Raw genomic sequence first — 18,708 nt, 5'->3', positions numbered from 1 at the left:
GTAATTCCAGTTCCTAACATGACTACTGCTAGGACCATCCAGGTGCTGAGAAAACTCTTTGCCACACATGGGTTGCCAGATGTCTTAGTTTCAGACAATGGGGCCCAATTCACTGCTGCTGAATTTCAGGCCTTCCTTAGAACTAATCTCATCAGACATGCAACGTCTGCGCCTTTTCATCCATCTTCTAATGGTCAAGCTGAACGCATGGTGAGGACAATGAAGGAAGCACTCAAGCGCATTGTTACAGGTGACTGGCATCACAGATTGGCAGATTTTTTTACTCTGCTAGCATTCTACACCCTGCACTGCCACAGGTAAAAGTCCTGCAGAACTACGTTGGGGGAGGCGTTTGATTACTAAACTGGACAGGTTGCATCCAGACAGAGTGGCAGCAGAAGCCTCTCAACCAAAACCCCCAAGGGGGCTGCACATGGGTGATTGGGTTTGGGCCAGGAACTATGGTCAAGGGAATCTGTGGGTTCCTGGTCAAATCACCAAGGCATCTGGACCCCTATCTTATGAAGTGGGGTTGGAGGGTGGGCGAGTTGTCAGAAGACACATTGATCAGCTCAGGAAAAGGTTTCCAGAATGGCCACTAAGCGAGGACTGCATCATAAGTCCCTCCCAAGGTCCTCAAACTTGTGGCCAAGCTAGCCCTCACATGGACTACCAGGACTTTTCCTTCTTAACTGAGATGGAACCTGAGGGAGAACCAGGGAGCTCGGGAGTGCAACATGGACCCTCTGACGAAGCGAGCCAACCGAACTTCAGCAACCGCTGTGCCTACTCTGCCGAACAGACTGACTCTGGGGTGGGCCAACCTGGTGAGGCCAGCCAGAGTGCATCGAATCCCCTTGACTCAGGAGCACAAAGGGACACAAATCTACCCAGACCACTGGGTAAGCTGGTAGACCACAAAGTGATGGGAACTCTGAGATGTTCCTCTAGGGCACACAAGCCTCCTTCATACCTTGCAGATTATGTTGTAAAATAAAGAGCTATATATTGCTGTAAAACCTGTTGCCACTAGACTACAGAAACTAGTGCTATGTGTAACTGCCTATTACTGCAAATGGAAGCCTGATCATTGAGACGTTGTTTAATCTCATTGTAATCTACACTGTTTTTATTATTTTTATTATTATTTTAGTTTGTGTGTGTTTAAATAACGAGTCTTGACAGCTGTTGAGACTAGTTGTTGTTGTCATAGTCTGATCTAAGAGAGGAGGGGTATTATGTACTGGGCTCTCGTGATACACCACTGCCAGTCTCCTGTGCTGCAATTGGCTATCCCCAGGCGGCAATGGTTGATTCAAAAGTATTGGCTGCCGCCTAGGGGCTAGACTATATATTGCGGCTGGTTGCAGCTTTTGCCTCAGTACAGTTCCAGCAAGAATAAAAGTATGAGTTATCCTGTGCTCAGCTTCATGTCTTCATTCCTGCACCAAAGAACCCACTATTTAACAGTTCGTATAGACCCTTGGCAAACAGTTCCTTTAAAAAGATTCAGCCACCCACTCCTAGGCGAACTATATTTTAAAATTCAACCTACTCCTTTATTTGGCAGTTAACACTATTTCTGTAACACTTTAGCCAGCCTCTTTTGGAAGTGAGGCTGTTGCACAAGCAACTCTGGCCACTGGGTGGCAATGTGGGATAACAGGAATCTGAATTACAGTCCTGGAAGAGCCAGCCAAGGGGCGGAAGCTGAGGGCCAGGGGGATCTGCCAAAAGAATTCAGATGATGGGCCTCTAAACTTGCCAGTGAGGAAGCAAAGAACCCTGCTGAAGAAAAGCAAGATGAAAAGAACCAAGGGAATAATCGATCTATTTCAGATCCTGCTAATTTGAGGTTGTGGTTGCCCCCAAAGCCTTCAAAATACAGCCTTTAGTTGAGGAACTTGATGGATTGATGAAGATGATTCCTCTAAGCATGGGCAGAAATACTTGTTTCAAGTCTAGGCAATCACAGCTACAGAATCCAGGAGGGTTTCTTCCTCACAAAATCTACCATCTTTTTCCTCCTTTATCCCCCCCTTACCACTAGAAGCATAATAAAGTCTCCTTCAAGTTGATGCCAGGTGACAGTATGCAGCCAGTGTGCATGCTTTGGGAGGGCAACAGCATGGTTGCGGCTTGCCATTACTATCTTCCTGGAAGCCTTTATTTACTTCTCAAAGGAGCCTCTCTGGAGGGCTCCCCTCCAAGTCCTAACTGGGCCTAGCTGTGCTTAGCTTCTGACCCCAAAGTTGGCCGGCACTGCCAACTTGCAGAGACAACACCCTCTCTAGGACTACAACTCCTACGATCCTCAACTGATGTGCATACTTTATGGCTTTCCTTCCAGATGGATGTGGGCTTCTAACAGATTGAAAGAGAAAGACAAAGAGAAAGACTCAGAAGTTAATGCTTGTTTCTGTAATTAAGCCAATAACATATTCTGTTCCAGCAGAAAGTTTTATTGGTAGGGAGAAACATTAGAAAATAAAGATCTCAATTTTTTCCCCCTCCCTGACTGGACAAACAAGGATTGCAAATCCCAGTACATTTTCTTAGAAGGGCTTTATGCTGAGATCAATGATCTGCACAGTGATAATTTCAAAACTAGTTTGAAATGGGCGACTGAGACAGGCGGGCACAGTCCTTCCCCCTTTTGCTGCCAGTTGGCACTTACCAGGTGGGGCAATAGTAAGCAACCCAGGGAGACTCTCCGAAGCTCATTAACATTGGTAGCAAACAGCCTTTCCCACCACCAGCCAAATCTGGCTGGGTGCCTGCAGGCCGAACTCTGTCAGCCCCTCCCTTCCCTCCTCTACGGGGAGTGCAAAGACCAGACTCAGAGAGACTCAAGCTGGAACAGCCCAGCTGAACTTCACATCATTTCAGCAAAAAAGAAGTATCCAAGAAGACTAGAGTTTTCTGTCTGCCCACCAATATTGTCTTGGATATTCTCAATAACTCAATCTGGAAAGGTTGCAGCAACAGGAAGAGCTGGTGACAATAGCTGGAAACTACCAGATCTGCCGCCTGTCCTCAAATATTCTGGAATCCAGATGGCCTCTTCAGGATTTATCTTACTGTTCAAGATTCATCATGCCTCCTTGAAGACCCTGATTCTGCTTTAACATCCAACGTGATAGCCTGGATTCTGCAGTACCACTGCAGGTTTGTGCTGTTGCCTCCTAGCTTAGAATGGTGCCTATCGAGAGGTTGGTAGCAGGGCCATCGTTTTCCGACTATACAACTTGCCCTGCCTGAGCAAGACTTGGGAGCCGGTGAAACTTGCACAGGCGGTCAGGGTATGGCCTGGTCTGGGGATGAATGGGATGGAGTCACAGCAAAATGGATCTAGCAATCAGAGTGAGCAGGGACCCACCATCTTTCCACACTCGCCTCTGGCCACAACTCTCATCCTTGTGGCAGGACTGACTGTGGTTCTTCTGACGTTCACAGGGAATGTGCTGGTTGTATTAGCTGTGTACACTAGCCGTGCCCTTCGGGCCCCACAGAATCTCTTCCTGGTGTCTATGGCTACAGCTGATATCCTTGTAGCCACCCTCATTATCCCATTTTCCTTGGCCAATGAGATCATGGGCTACTGGTGCTTTGGGGGTCTTTGGTGCAGTTTCTACTTGTCGCTGGATGTTCTGTTCTGTACCTCCTCCATCATGCATCTGTGTGCCATCAGCTTAGATCGCTACTGGGCAGTCACCCGAGCTGCCCGATATAATCTGAAAAGGAGCCCCCAGAGGGTCAAAGGTATGATTGGGGCCGTCTGGGCCATTGCTGCTGTTGTATCTCTGCCACCACTGTTTAAATCTAGGCAGCAGGACCAGGTCTGCCTCCTGCATGATGACACCTGGTATGTTCTGGCTTCTTGCACTGCCTCCTTCTATGCCCCTTGCCTCATCATGGTTGCAGTCTATTGCCGGATTTATCATGTGGCCAAACACAGGAACTCCGTGGTCACTGCAGCACGGCGGATGTCCTATCCCAATTTCATCCCTGTGGCCAAGTACAATCCCTGCAGAGGAAGCACCCAGCCTCCTGGGGAAACACAGAAGATGGGAATGGAGTCCGGCCAGCTTCCTCGTCCCCAGCCTAGCTTGCCCCGGCTCTCTCGGCAATGGAGAGTAGATGATGGTGGCAACAGTGGTGCTCGGCCACCAAGGACTCCAAGGCTTTCTTGGTCACTTCCCTCCAGTGTCCATCAGCGCAGAAGCAGGGACATGTCTCTCTCCACCAATCGGCTGATGCAGGCCCGGGAGCGCAGATTCACCTTTGTCCTTTCTTTTATCATTGGAGCTTTTGTCCTCTGTTGGTTCCCATTCTTCTTTACCTACAGCCTGGAATCTGTGCTTGGAGAAGGCTGCTGCATCTCCGAGCCTCTCTTCAAATTCTTCTTCTGGATTGGGTACTGCAACAGCAGCTTCAACCCCATCATCTACACGGTCTTTAACCGGGACTTTCGCAGGGCTTTCCAGCAACTCCTGTCTCCTGCCTACTCGTTCATGTGCCGAAAATGAGGACTCTGCTAGAGGGTTGTTGGAACCTGAGAGAGGCGTGATGGACAGGGGGATGGCTACAGAACATCCCCTGGGGTCACAGAGAAGGTAACCAGTGGAAGTTGGGGAGCTGAATATTTTTGCAGCTGCATTTTAATGAAGACTTCCCCGTCCCAGACATGCATGTAGCTTGAAGGGCAGAAGTACCACAAGAAGCAAGATTTCTGTGACTTGTTGGCAGGTAGTTGGTTGCCAAGAGTCACTCTCACACTCCTGCCTGTTTCTCTAGCTTGTGGTTGCCTGATCTGTTGTTCAGCAAGCTAATTAACTGAGGCAGTGGAAGCAGAGGGTGGCTGAGGTAAAAATATTGATGTACTGTAAGGACTACTATGGCAGCTTTGACTCCCCATGGAGACTTGCTCCAAATTTTGGCCATTGCTGTAATAAACCTTGCTGTAAACATTGCTGTAAAGTTTATGTTCTTGGTTTAGGGGTACAAGGTTTAGGGGTACAAGTCCTTGGTTTAGGGGTACAAGTTATATTGAACCACCTCAGCAGTTGGGCTCCATCCTTAATCCTAAAAGGAAAGGTCTGCTCCAGAACCAGTTCTAACTCAGAGAAGCTCTGGAAGGAATGTTCCAGATGCTCTGTGGGAAGGGGAAACAGAAACAGATTCTATTAAAGGGGATTTAGCGGGCTGACTATTTTGGTACTGGAACTAAAAATGTACAGCTGAGTGTTTCTGTCTCACGTATATTGTCCCTTGTCAAAGCAAGGGCGGTGGCATTTGGAGGAATTGGGGGCCTATTCAAATCATAAGAAGATCCATCTAGGGGTCTTGAAGGAAAAACTCGCAAATAGAACGTGATGTAATCACAATGATAATCTCATTGCCTAATTGTAGCAAGAAACATTCTTCCTCTGAACATTATTTCCTTGTTACTTTGGGTCTGAGCAGCTTGAGGTTTGACTGATGTCCTCCACATAAAGAACGAACAGGGGAGGAGCAAAATCAGGGACATCCTAAGATAACTTTTCCCAATCCCCAGAGTCTTCTCTACCACAGCTCCCATATACTCAGCCATTGGCCTCATCAGCCATTTTGAGGGCTGATGAGGTATCAAGATGGGAAGAACTTTCCCAAGGACAGTAGAAGACTTGAGCAAGGAACCAACTTATCCGAGGGATGCCCTGGGATTGCAGAAAGATGGATGGACCAAGAAGGAGAGGGAGAATATTTCCTGCAGAATCGGTGGATGATGGTGCGTTACTTTGGTGGTGTGAAGCTGCCGGTTACAAGCGTCCTCTGCCTAGCCTGCCTGCTAGTTCAGGGGAAGCTGAGCTAAACAAGGGACATAACTGCAAAGCTTACTCAACCATCTGGCTTGAGAAAACATTACCCTGATCCTGCTTCTGGGCAGATGCCAGGTGTAGGTTTTGGCAAAGAGGCTCCTGTCTTCCATATTGCCTCCAGCAGTTAAGTTTTTCCTGTTGTTCCAGTTTGCTGAGATTAGTTTCTCAGGCTGAAGCTGGTGCCACAGCCAAGCACCTGCCATCTCTTAGGCATTTTCTTCCCAACAATCAACTCCTTTTTATGACCCATATGCTTAGCAGGGGAAGTCATGCCATTGCCTTGAATCTCAACTGAGGCGTTTTGCCTCATATTCCAACCTTAACTTTGTTGTCTTTAACAGGCATTCAGCAGATGATTTTCTTCCTGGTACTGTTAAGGGAGTGGGGTGGGGAGGGAAGCAAGGCAAGTTCTGTTTGACAGGAACTTAAATTAATGTTTTAGAATTTAGAGACTCTTCAAGGACAGAAAAAGAGGCAACTGTTGTAACCCAGGGCCGATTCACAGAATATACTTTTTAGTCACAGGTCTGCTGCTCCTTTAATATGCTTCCCTGTGTGTAAAACGGCTTTTCTATTCATCTGTCCCCTGTGACTGGATAATAATCTGCGGACATGGCTTTAAGTCCCCAATAGGACTAAATTAAGATTACTGCCTTGTCCTATTGTGATAATAGTTATCAATGAGGGTTATTTTATGTGAAGTCTCTCTTCCTGTAAGCATTACTGATTATGTTGCTAAGGAGACCAATCAAACAATAAAACTACAAACAAGGCAAACATTTTTACTAGCTAATAGAGTGACATCTGGTAGCTCATTCTTCCCAGAAAACAGAGCAAACCAAGGATGGCGTAAATTAGGCAGGTATCCACGGAGATAGGCCCGTTTTTAGTACCATATTACTCACCCCAGTTCCAGACACCTAGAAGGGCAGCTGTTTCTATTATCTCTCTGAGAGTTTGGGTAAACTATGTTCTCATGTACAGATTGACCACTGAGATAAACTGGAAGAAAAAAAACCTGAAGGAAGGTTTCTTCTAATATGTCAGTGAACCTGACCGAGTTACTTTTTCATTATAAAGCATATTACCTGTCATGCTTCAAATGCACTCCAGCATCCAGCCTGGAAATCTGCACTGCTTGCTTTTTTTATCCAGAAGTAGATTAAATTGTTTCCACCTCTCACATTTCACTTTCATCTTGCACTCTTCCATGACGGTTTGTTTAGTCCTAATAAAGGGTTGATCTAATTTTGGAATTTTTGTTCTGTATTTTGTTTTTCTTTTTTTAATGGAGCAACTTTGGCATTTGATAAACATGATGGACAATCCTTTCAGGGCAGCCTGGACAGGTCCAGAAAGCATCTTCGACAGAGTATTGCCCTGCACTATACAATCATTAAAGGGTACAGATTTGCATCCAGAACCACTATGTGGTTGGTCAGTTTAGTGAATTTGTTTTTTTTTACAGAATGGCCTTTGCAACACTGAGGAGCGGGAAACAGCAGTGCTCCAGATAAACTCAACTGATTATCTCCTGCTACCACATCTTCTGTGAGATTGTGGATTCCTGGATTGTTTGTGCTCTATTTTCAACGGGATGGGGGTTGTTAATTTTTTTAAATAGGCAAATTATACCTGCCTACATTCCATCATTTAAGCATAAATTAAGTGAAAAGTCTGCATTTCACGTGATTTCCATATGATCCTTGGCAGTGCTTTTTTTGTAAAAGAAAAAGGTGCGAAACTCACACATGTCATACAACCCGCCTTGCCTACCCTACAAGGTTCCATCCAAAAAAGGTGCTGGAACTCCGTTCTGAGCGTTCTATGAGAAAAAAAGCCCTGATCCTTGGGATTGTCCAGGATTTAGCCAAATATTAAATACCTGGATCATGCAGATTGGAGTAAAATAATTTGTATCCTAGGTAGTACGATGGAGCTTGATTGGGTTGCACTAAAACATTTGTGGCAAAGTAGATTCCTCCCTATTCTTCAATTTCCCTATGGAAGTATATCAACTTGGGACAGAGAGTCCTGAGTTTGATAATTGGATCAAGATGGGAGATTGGGATCCAGCTTTTTGCAGTTTTAACTTTGGCTCCTAAGACTAATCATGCAGGTCACTTAATCATTTAAAAGATGAAATTTGGATGGCTGTATGTTGGGGAAGGTTCATTTCCTCTCTTATCTGTTGATGGGCTATTATCGCTGTAACCCTTTTTGTTTTATTTTCCACCAAATGGAAGATTTAAGAAGTTAGAGGAAGTGTTGTGATTCAGGGTCAGCCTGTGGGTCCGGCAGTTGGGTCGGACGATTCAGAGGAGGAGGAGGGGGTGTTGGAGAGCTTGCAGAGGATAGCCCTGAGGCTTCGCAAAGCCCTCAGCCAGGCCCCTCCCATCTGGTTACAACGCAGACCCAGCTGTGTGAGCCTGACATGGATGAAGATGACCCACAGCTGGCCCTGTTCAAGGACGCCCGATGCAAGAGGCAGTCAATCAGGAGTAAACAGAGGAAGGCAATGGGGCACCTTGGAAGGAGGCAGAGAGAAGCCACGCCCTGAACTGTTTAAAAGGGGAATATGTGGGAGGGCTGGTTTGCTGAAGGCAACTGTTTGAGTAGCTCCTGTTTCATGGTTCGTGTTTGGTTTTGCTCTGTTTTATGTCAATAAATTTGGCAGGCTTAGTTCCAGCCTCTTGCCTTTTTGTAAAGGGGTTGTCCCTGCCTTTTCTGCAGGGACGGTAGTAGGCTGGTACAGAACAGGAAGATGGACTATACGTAGCTACTTTGTGTTGTTGGTATTGGTGCCGTTGGTGCTGTGTTTCGAGCAAAGCCCCATTACAGGATGTTGCTGGTAAGGGCAGAAGGTGAGAGATGGTGGGGTGGCACACAAATGGCGAGACGCAGCCCAGAATTCCTATGAGGGAAGACCTTGCAGCAAGGGTCCAATGACATGGGACTTCTCACTCAACATTTCCACGAGGGCAATGTAGCTGAGGTTGATGAGGCTGTGAAATACGTGTGGAAAAATGGCAATGCAAAGGGCCATGAGAAGATTAAGTGACAAAGCAGGCAAAGTCCTCAAGAGGCAGGGTGGAATGCGGTTTGGATCTGAAAGGACCAAACCGGCCAGCCCTCTTGGCTCAGACATGCAGAGGCCAGAGGCTGAGTAATTTCCCCAGCTTTGGGGCTCAAAATAGAAAAACTTAAAACACTGACCCTCAACCTATCTAAAAACAGCTGTTGACGCCAAGGGAGCTGGATTCCACAAGCCGGAGGTCCCAGCTCCAAACTCCAGCCCTCCCTTTAGTTTCCAAGGTTTGTGAAGTTGTATGTCTGAGCCGCTGGTCCTCAGAAGGAGATTGTATGAACAACCATCAGAGTGCAAGTTGGATTGAGGCTGGGCTGGGTGATGGACTCCACTGTCTTTCAGTTGCATATATCACAGAGGAGCTCAGCCAGCAAACCTTAGTAACATTTCCTATACTTTAGAACATTCATACATATACATATCCTCAGGCTGCATTCATTCCACACTCTTAATGTGATCACTGAAATAACCAAATTTCCAGATTTATGTGAATTTACCCAAGGTGACCATTAACTAATCTGAGTATATTTAGCAATGTTAAATGATTTCACCTGGGAAAGCATATGTGAAGGCACTTGTGATGTTTAAGGATGACTGGTAAAAAGACAGCTGCAGTCCTTTTTACCCTCCATGTGACTGAAAAGGGAATGAAAAGAAAACAGGAATAAAGATGGATTTGGTACAGCAGTTCCTTTTTTTTGCAGAGTTGTTCTATGACTCTCCCTATCTGCCAGCAGCAGGAAGAGAAAGTTAATTCTCTGTTAACCCTTTCTGTCCTATTTCTATAATATGGCTAAGACTGAACAAATTAAACAATCCCAGGGATGTTTTGGTAAAATAAATTGCCTCTAAACCCAGCACCAAGTGGAGTTAGCTATTTACACAGTAAACCAGCCCTTACTTGACCCAATTAAAATTGTTGCACAATAGAGTTGTGGTATCAGTTCACATTAAATATAAAGTTGAGGTTACATTTATCAGGGTAACAGTTGGATTCATGGTTTTTTTTACAAAGGGGCTGCCTGAAAATCCTATCTGTTAAGGGTCCAGCAATTTTTGATACTATTACATACAAAAACTTGGATCTGACATTGTTGGCACCATGTGATGCAAACATGTGAATCTGAGGCACAGATCATGTTGAAGTTCCATAATCTGTATGTGGCATTTATAGGTAACCACAAACAAAGATCACAGCCATCTGCATACAACAACCTCATACAATTGTAGTTCCAAATGTTTTGGGCACAACTCAGAACAAACATAAATCTTCACATTATTTTACATGAGATCTCTGTTGAATCAGCAGCAAATCATAAATCACGTGCATCTACACGCATTGAGCTAATACAGTTGTAGATGTGCCACTTTCTGCTACATCTATAGTGTACAGTACAGATCTAAGATATGGCTTTTCTTAATCAATGAATGCTGATAGATTTCATTTATTATTTGCTTATCATTTCAGGAGAATCCAATGTAAAAATCTTATAAAATCAGGAGAATCCCTGTTTGTTGTCCTGGGTACAACTTTCCATTTTTTTCTCTTATATTCTTCCCACCAATCATAAACAGGTACCTCATTTAATAATAATAATAATAATAATACTGTAGGAGATGTCCAGGCTGAGCCCAGGGGAAGGGTCAAATACATCATCAGCCATGAGTCCACACCCACAAGAGATCTAAGTCCAGCCCACCTTAAATTTTATTGACTCTTATCTACAGCCAATTTGCTTGGACTGTTAGTAGTTCAGATTAATGTTGAGTGCTTAAGCTTGCAATGAATCTTTATACCCATTTGAACTGCCTGGATCTTATGATTTCCCTGCCATTTGACAGTACAAATAATTCTCACTTACCATCTGCCTTGTTCAGGGACCATTGGAAATTACGATAGTACTGAAAATATAACTTTATGACCTTTGCAGCATCCCTCAGTCAAGTGATTGTTATTACAAACAATATGCATTATACTGTGTTTGTTCTTCTTCCCCTCATTACAGAGTGAAGAGATTGGAAAAGAAGGGATTATAAGAGAATAAGCAGGCACATAATGTAGAATAAACAGAGCTGTTTGCACAGTAAGCTTGAGGCTCCCAGCCCAAAGCACATTCAGGGCTGACAGTGCCACTACATTGCTTTCAATATGTATTTCCCACTGTGTGCTTGCTTACTCTCTTACAATCCCTTCCTCTCCCATGGATGTAAATATAAACAGAAATACCCTCCTTGATAATTATTCCAGCATTGAGGTGAGCATTCCAAAAGGTAGAGGAGTGAGGAAAAGGAAAAAAGTCACATGATTTCCCACCTAGCAGTTGCTTCACTTAGTGATGGAAAACACCTGTAGAAATGGATTGATCTTGAAGATCATATAATCCAAACATCTCCTAGTAACGTATCTAGTTATCTTGCCCAGGCATTTGACTGCCAGGCTATGAGATTCTAAGCTTATTGACGGATCACACCCAGTGATGATTAATGGATATCATTATACTAAATCTGTTAAGATCTTTCTAAGACACTGGAGCATAGGGTGTCAGGGAGTGGAATTTGTCTGTATCCCCAGTTTCCCTACTAGTTCAGTTTTTTCCAGACAAATTCTTGCATTCTTGACCCTCCAGTCTTGCTCTAAATATCTCCAAACAAGGAGAGACTAGTGCCATTCAAGCCTGCCTGTTCCCCTTTCCAAAAGTCATACAGTAGGAAGTTTCTTCTAGTGTTTGGCTAGATTGTTGTCTTACCTACAGACTATGCTCCTGCACCTCCAAAAATATTTATTTTTTGAACATAGCTTTCCGAGTTTTTGAGAATTGTGCTCCCCACTAATCCTTAATAGATCTAGGCTGCCTCCAGATCAATGGTATTTAGATTTTTTTCCCTTTAAAAATAAGCATTCCGAAATTACTTATATATTTGCTAAATTCTTTGTCCAAGCCATAAGGTCTGGCTGGGTCGATCCTTAATAACAGAACTAAGTAATTTACTTAATTTATCAGATTTTGCTGCATTCTCGTATTGTATTTGGTTGCTTTAACTTTTACGACTGTAATAAAATGTATGTTCATTCCTTCATTTTCTTGCCATTTATGTCCTTTTCCTGCTCTCTGGACAGAGAACCATCCATGTTCTGGGTGACAGCGTTCAGTTACTTGAAAAGAACTAGTTCATAAACCCTACACAGTCTTCTCCAAGCATAAGACTTAGTTTTATGTTATGAGATAAGCAACAAAGCCTGCCTTTGAGGAGATTCTCATCTGGGCCAGAGCAAATTTGCCCTCCATGCTTTTGATTTTCCTTACAGAATTAGTGTGGACCTGGGGTGCCCTCTGCTATTCAGAGTCTATGGAAATTAATAACCTCTGTTGAAAAAAAAAAGACATTTCTTCCCTCTCCCCCCCCCCTCCCGAGCACATTTCGTGGTTCTGTCCATTGGAGTAAAAACTCACCTTTTCAGTGTCTCTTGAAGAATGATACTGTTGGAAGTCAGCACCCACCCACCCACCCACCCACCCTGCTAGAGAAGGAAATATTTTGGGGGAATATTAAAAAAAGGCAGAATATTATATTTTCCCCAAAGGAATAATGGAGGGGAAAAAAATCTTAGAAGGCTTTTCTGCCCAAGTTTCACCAGGCAGAAACTGAGCAGACTATCTCTGTAGAAATGCAAACCTATTCAGAAAGACTGGGCCACCTATTCATAGGCAAAATGCCTTCAGCCAAAATGCCTTCAGAGAAGCAGGACATGACCTTTAGGACATAATAGGACTAACCCACCACTATTAGGGGACACAGTGGCTCAGTGGGTTAGGACACTGAGCTTGTCAATCAGAAGGTCGGCAGTTTGGCGGGTCAAATCCCGAGTGCCGCGTAACAGAGTGAGCGCCTGTTACTTGTCCCAGCTTCTGTCAACCTAGCAGTTCGAAAGCACGTAAAATTGCAAGTAGAAAAATAGGGACCACTGCGGTTGGAAGGTAACAGCGTTTCGTGTGCCTTTGGCGTCTAGTCATGCCGGCCACATGACCATGGAAACGTCCTCGGACAAGCACTGGCTCTTCAACTTTGAAACGGAGATGAGCACCGGCCCCTAGAGTTGGAAACGACTAGCACGCATGTGCGGGGAACCTTTACCTTTACCACTATTAGAATGATTTTTCTTTCAACACCACCAAAGAGATGCCTGTTGCTGAGTTGTATTGGGCATGGAGAACAAATGGGAGACAGTGCAGGCAGTTACCCATCTGGCATTTATACCTTCCTAGCAGAGATGGGGAGCAGTATGTCTCAAGCAGTAGCCCCCCCCCCCCATTTTCTCCGTAAAGATCTTTTCAGCCTACAATATGGAGTCTGAACATTTGGTGCAGGATGGTTTATTATCCCCCAAAATAACCCACACAACTGGTATCCTCTGATTCTGTAATGTTCAGCCTCTAGCCTAGGGAACTGCGCATACAATAAGAGAGAAAAAGATGTTCAAACCCCTGGGGAGAGCTGCTGCATGGCCCTGGATTTCAATTTCACTGGCTTTCCACTCTCTGCCTTGCTAACGCATGTTACTCTGAATCCAGCTGAGGTAGTGAGCAACATTGGTGTAAACCCCAGGTTTGTTCTTTTGGGCACAGCCTGTGCTCCAGCTGACAATGCCATGGATGGTAGCCTTGCCTTGCTTTTCACATGCCAGGGGCCCACCAGAATCTCCCTGAAACACAGAAGGGGAGAAAGATAGATCAGCAAAGGATGGCATCAAATGTGTTGCCTTTTCAACTTTTCTTAATGAAATTGGTAGACTGCCGAAGACTGTTCCAGTCCCTTTACTTCCTGAGACCCAGTGAATAAACTACCATTTTGTGGCTCCTGGCTGTGGGGATTCTGGTTGCAGCCATTTTGTTTTGAAAGCAGACTCCCTACAGGGCTGGCCTGAACCCTGCCTCTGCCCTCTCCACGGAATTGCTGCAGTGCTTGTTCTGAAGGGGGACCTTTTCTTACATCCTCAGAAAGCCATAAAAGGGTGCCTGATTTCACTGAAGCAAAAGTCTCAGAACAGCAGATATGCAATAATCCTATACCTCTTCATTTCTACTTAAGATAAATCAAATACGTTTGTTAACAGTAGGGACAAATAATTGATAAAACAGGATAATCTGAAGGAACACTGATGCATATGCTTCAGCAAAATGAAATATTAGGTCCATATTTGCCATTCCTGCTTACTCTTAGTTTAAGGATGCAGTGTGTTGTTTTCTAATGTGAACAATCCATGAAGCTAGAGTGGGATACAATAATCTTCTGCTCCTCAAACTTTTGAGACCAACTTTTAGAGTACACACACATTCTTCCAAGAATATAAGATCATCCTTTCTGCTACAGAGTGTGCAAAGCTCTTCATTTGTAACACAGAAGTTACAAATATGGAAATATAATTTAATAGTACACGTCTTTAGTATTGGCAACTTGGTTAATAATAATATTAAGCCAAAAAAGTACTAATAAGGATGAACATAACCAAAGTATATAGTCCAATGTTCCTTTATATTTCACATCTTTAGAATGGGAAAGACAATATCTTTTTAAAGTGTTAGTTGAACCCCCTAAACCTAGAAAGTATGTTTTTTTTATTGTTGTTGTTAATGTGGCACTATCCTACTTTTTAAATGGTTCTTAAAACTGAGACCATAAATTTGTCTCCACATTTTACATTTAATACAATGGAAGGGGGGAAAATTAAATACATGGGGACTAATCATATGAACTTATTTAATTATATATCAATTTTAAATCTATTTAATTTTAAATTTTATTTATTTGTTCAATTTTTATGGTCACCCATTTTGTTCTGTCCTTACTTTTGGAAATATTTGAATTTGGTAATGAAGGACAATACCGACAATCACTGGCAAATTGAACACCTTGCCAATTCACATTTTGGAGAGAAACAAAATATATGTGTTCAGCATAATCAGATGTAAAGTTTTGAATGTTAACAGCAGGGTTTTTCCAAACTTTTTCAGGTCATGGAACCTGTTAGTTTTTGTTTTAAAAAAAAATGGAATTCTTGATCAAGAAGTAAAGCTCTAGTGTATAAAATGAGCAATAAAATGTAAAATAAATTATTGCAAATGCAAAATTAGCATATCCAATGTACAAAAAATAAATCTTGACTTTCACAATTATTTGGGAGGTTAATGTTTTAACCAAATACATCAATGCTTTGGGCATTTTTCTTGTTATTACACAAAAATTCTATTCTCATGGCATTCAGGATATTTATTAGGACTAATAAAAAATAAAATAATCTTGACGGAGTTTGATTGCCTTCACACTTGAACCCTCTTCCCTTGATTGCTTTGGTCTAGGCTCCTCAGTCAACCAAGCTCTATATGAGTTAGGGGCATCAGACATTTCACAATTACACATGGCTTCACCAGGAGCACCAATCATATCTACCAGAAAACCGCAAAACTTTCAGAACTCATTTTGATTCTTGAAGTCAGATCATCCTAACTGGTATAGAGAGGAGTAGCAATCCTTGAGAGCCTTGGTGGAGCAGTGGGCTAATGCCTCCTTAAGTAACACCAGCTGCCTGCAATTAGTGCAGGTTCGCATCCCACCAGGCTCAAGGTTGACTCAGCCTTCCATCCTTCCGAGGTAGGTAAAATGAGGACCCAGATTGTTGGGGGCAATAAGCTGACTTTGTAATAATGCTGCTTGGGGTGTGTATGAAAGCCCTAATAAGCAGGCATATACATAGAATGAAGGCTACTGCTAAGCTTGTAAGCCGCCCTGAGTCTTCGGAGAAGGGCGGGATATAAATGGAATTTAAAAAAAAATCCATCCAAACTATACCATGAAATGATACAACCACAACAATGAATTATGCATATCCTTCCAACCACTGGTTTCCTATACAATCACTCAGAAGCAACAACTAGATGGATCATCAGGCCCACTCAGTCTCTTAGCTTTCTGATTTACTAAGAATCCTTATCAGAGCAGACATGAATCACTGAAGACCCAAAAAAAGCCCCAAAGCTGGAAATTTCCAGAGATCATGGACAACATGGATGACATATATCAACAGGTTCCCCATTCTGTCTGAGCCAGCACAATACTGAAACCACTATCAAACAAATCAGTTTACTGGGGGAATAATCCAGTAAAGCACTCATGACCCCACAGGTCAGTTGTTAGGTGTACTTGGAGAGACCCCTGGTTTTAACCAATGGTAAACTCACAGGTCTTCTCATCTGATAAATAAAGACAATGCTTCCTACCAGCTGATGACATTTAGAAAGGGAAATTACCACAAAGCTAGAGAGATAAGCTGTTGGCTTATTTTTTTATTATTATTATTATTTTTAATCCCATTTATATCCCGCCCTTCTCCGAAGACTCAGGGCGGCTTACAATTTAAGCACAAACCAATGTGCTTAGCAATAGCCTTCATTCTATGTATATGCCTGCTTATTAGGGCTTTCGCCGCCCCCCCAAGCGGCATTATTACAAAGTCAGCTTATTGCCCCCAACAATCTGGGTCCTCATTTTACCTACCTCGGAAGGATGGAAGGCTGAGTCAACCTTGAGCCTGGTGGGATGCGAACCTGCACTAATTGCAGGCAGCTGGTGTTACTTAAGGAGGCATTAGCCCACTGCTCCACCAAAACTCTTTTAATGCCGCTTGGGGGGGGGCGAAAGCCCTAATAAGCAGGCATATACATAGAATGAAGGCTACTGCTAAGCTTGTAAGCCGCCCTGAGTCTTCGGAGAAGGGCGTTATATAAATGGAATTTAAAAAAAAATCCATCCAAACTATACCATGAAATGATACAACCACAACAATGAATTATGCATATCCTTCCAACCACTGGTTTCCTATACAATCACTCAGAAGCAACAACTAGATGCTTCTGAGTTGTTTGAACAAGGGGCCCCAAGCGGCATTATTACAAAGTCAGCTTATTGCCCCCAACAATCTGGGTCCTCATTTTACCTACCTCGGAAGGATGGAAGGCTGAGTCAACCTTGAGCCTGGTGGGACTCAAACCTGCACTAATTGCAGGCAGCTGGTGTTACTTAAGGAGGCATTAGCCCACTGCTCCACCAAGGCTCCTATCCCACCCTGCAATCCTGAAAGTGTAAAAAATCAGAATGCTACTACCCAGTAAGAAAGCAGAGCAGTACATCCTGGATAGGATTCAACAATGAGGAGAGAAGATTTCACATGTTGAGAGTTTTCTGACAGTTCAGAGATAGTTGAATAGCACATCAATTGACTATGGGAAAAGACCCATCTTTCACTTCTCTGTATTATGTAGGTTTTGTCTGAAGCAGCTATTAAGAACCTGACCTGGGATAAGCATTTCTTGATATCCCCACAAAGTTGTAATTTTGTTGATACCGTGGGATTTAGCTGAGAACTTCAGAAGGAAGAATGACATTGAAGACAGAAGGGCAAGGAGGCCTATTGGTCCTACAAAGTGCTACAGAAAGACTAGCTTTGAAATCTAGCTTACAATATGGAACTTCTTCTTCTTCAAATCTATTATTCTATTCTCACCACCTCAATTTGTGAGAAGGGCAGCATATAAATTTAACAAATAAGTAAAAATAATAATTACATATATTCTGAGTTGAGATGCAAAGTTTGAACAAGGGGCTCCAAATGTGTGGCTCTATGGGAAGTTCACACAAAAACCCCTCCTTCCTAGCCCACTTGACAGGTTCTGCCCCAAAGGCTAAACTTCCAAGAAGGCTCCTCTGGAAGCTGCCTTTGCTTCAAATAGGTTTCCCCAGTGCTTTTTTTGTAAAAGAAAAAGGTGCCGGAACTCACACACGTCATACAACCTGCCTTGCCTACCCTACAAGGTTCCATCCAAAAAAGGTGCCGGAACTCCGTTCTGAACGTTCTATGAGAAAAAAAGCCCTGGGTTTACCTGACATGCATCGATTCTTCCATCCAGGTATCCTGCACATAGCATGTGTTGGGTAATCCTGGACCCATGTACCTCTGGGGAATGACACTGCTCATGGGGAATGATGGGCACATCTGCTTCCTGCAGATATACAGAGAGTTTGTCAGCTCCTAAAGGGGAATAATAGAGAGAAGTCAAAGGAAGAAGCACATTGACACACATGAGATCTTGCTCCGATTTTTGTCAGATGTCAGGATCTCTGAGGATTTATTCAGTTTTGGTACTGGAGCCACATACTTGTGTTCCACAAAGTTGTCCCCTTTGATCACCCCCTTTTCTTCTAGCCTGGCTGCAATGCAGCTCAAAGGGCAAATCTTCTGCTTTCCTATTTGCAGCACTCTAGGAGTTGAGCTGTTTTGCCATTCACCAGACGTCTTGCCTGGTGGCCTGAATTCAGAGCTCTCTGATAGGATTCATATGCAATGTTTTAGCAAATTTGGTCTTAGTTCTCTAGTCAGGTTTTTCCTTCACACTTTCTGTAAAATAGCCCTGCCTGACATTCCTTGTATCTTTAAATAGGATGCACCAAGGTCTTGTCTCATCATGCCTTCCAGCTTCTGGGCTCCAATGAACCATTATTCTCTCCCAATCACACACATAGACATATACAGAGGCTCTTCAGTGAAACGTACATTCGTGGATGAAGCTGTTAAGGAAAACACCTGGATGCAAAATTGCAGTATGCCATCAACACACTTTTCAATTTAAATCTATCTAGAAGAGAAGGAAGGAGGACACCTGGGTGTCCAGTCTGCTTTTTCTTCATACCCATAGGTCAGGTTTGCAA

General features: G+C 43.5%; 2 protein-coding genes across 2 annotated transcripts in view; one reads left to right on the top strand and one right to left on the bottom strand.

Moving 5' to 3' along the window:
- The first annotated feature begins 2,552 nt into the window (after positions 1 to 2,552).
- LOC308662175 (alpha-2Da adrenergic receptor-like) lies at positions 2,553 to 10,438 on the top strand. Its single transcript, XM_081317716.1, has 2 exons — positions 2,553 to 4,616; positions 7,330 to 10,438. Exon 1 carries the CDS (start codon positions 3,321 to 3,323, stop codon positions 4,527 to 4,529), a length of 1,209 nt encoding a protein of 402 aa, XP_081173842.1. The 5' UTR covers positions 2,553 to 3,320; the 3' UTR covers positions 4,530 to 4,616; positions 7,330 to 10,438.
- Positions 10,439 to 13,403: 2,965 nt separating this feature from the next.
- F12 (coagulation factor XII) overlaps positions 13,404 to 18,708 on the bottom strand; it is a gene marked incomplete at its 5' end in the record, with an annotated part of 29,770 nt that continues 24,465 nt past the window's right edge. The window contains 2 exons of the mRNA XM_081319043.1: positions 13,404 to 13,651; positions 17,883 to 18,031. Coding sequence (XP_081175169.1) covers positions 13,496 to 13,651; positions 17,883 to 18,031 — 305 coding nt within the window. The 3' untranslated portion in view covers positions 13,404 to 13,495. The remainder of the gene's footprint in view (positions 13,652 to 17,882; positions 18,032 to 18,708) is intronic.

Source organism: Vipera berus (genome assembly GCF_964194415.1).
Source record: "Vipera berus genome assembly, chromosome: 2".
NCBI classification, from domain to species: Eukaryota; Metazoa; Chordata; class Lepidosauria; order Squamata; family Viperidae; genus Vipera; species Vipera berus.
Note: the sequence above shows the minus strand (reverse complement) of the source record. Positions and strands in the feature narration are given on the sequence as shown.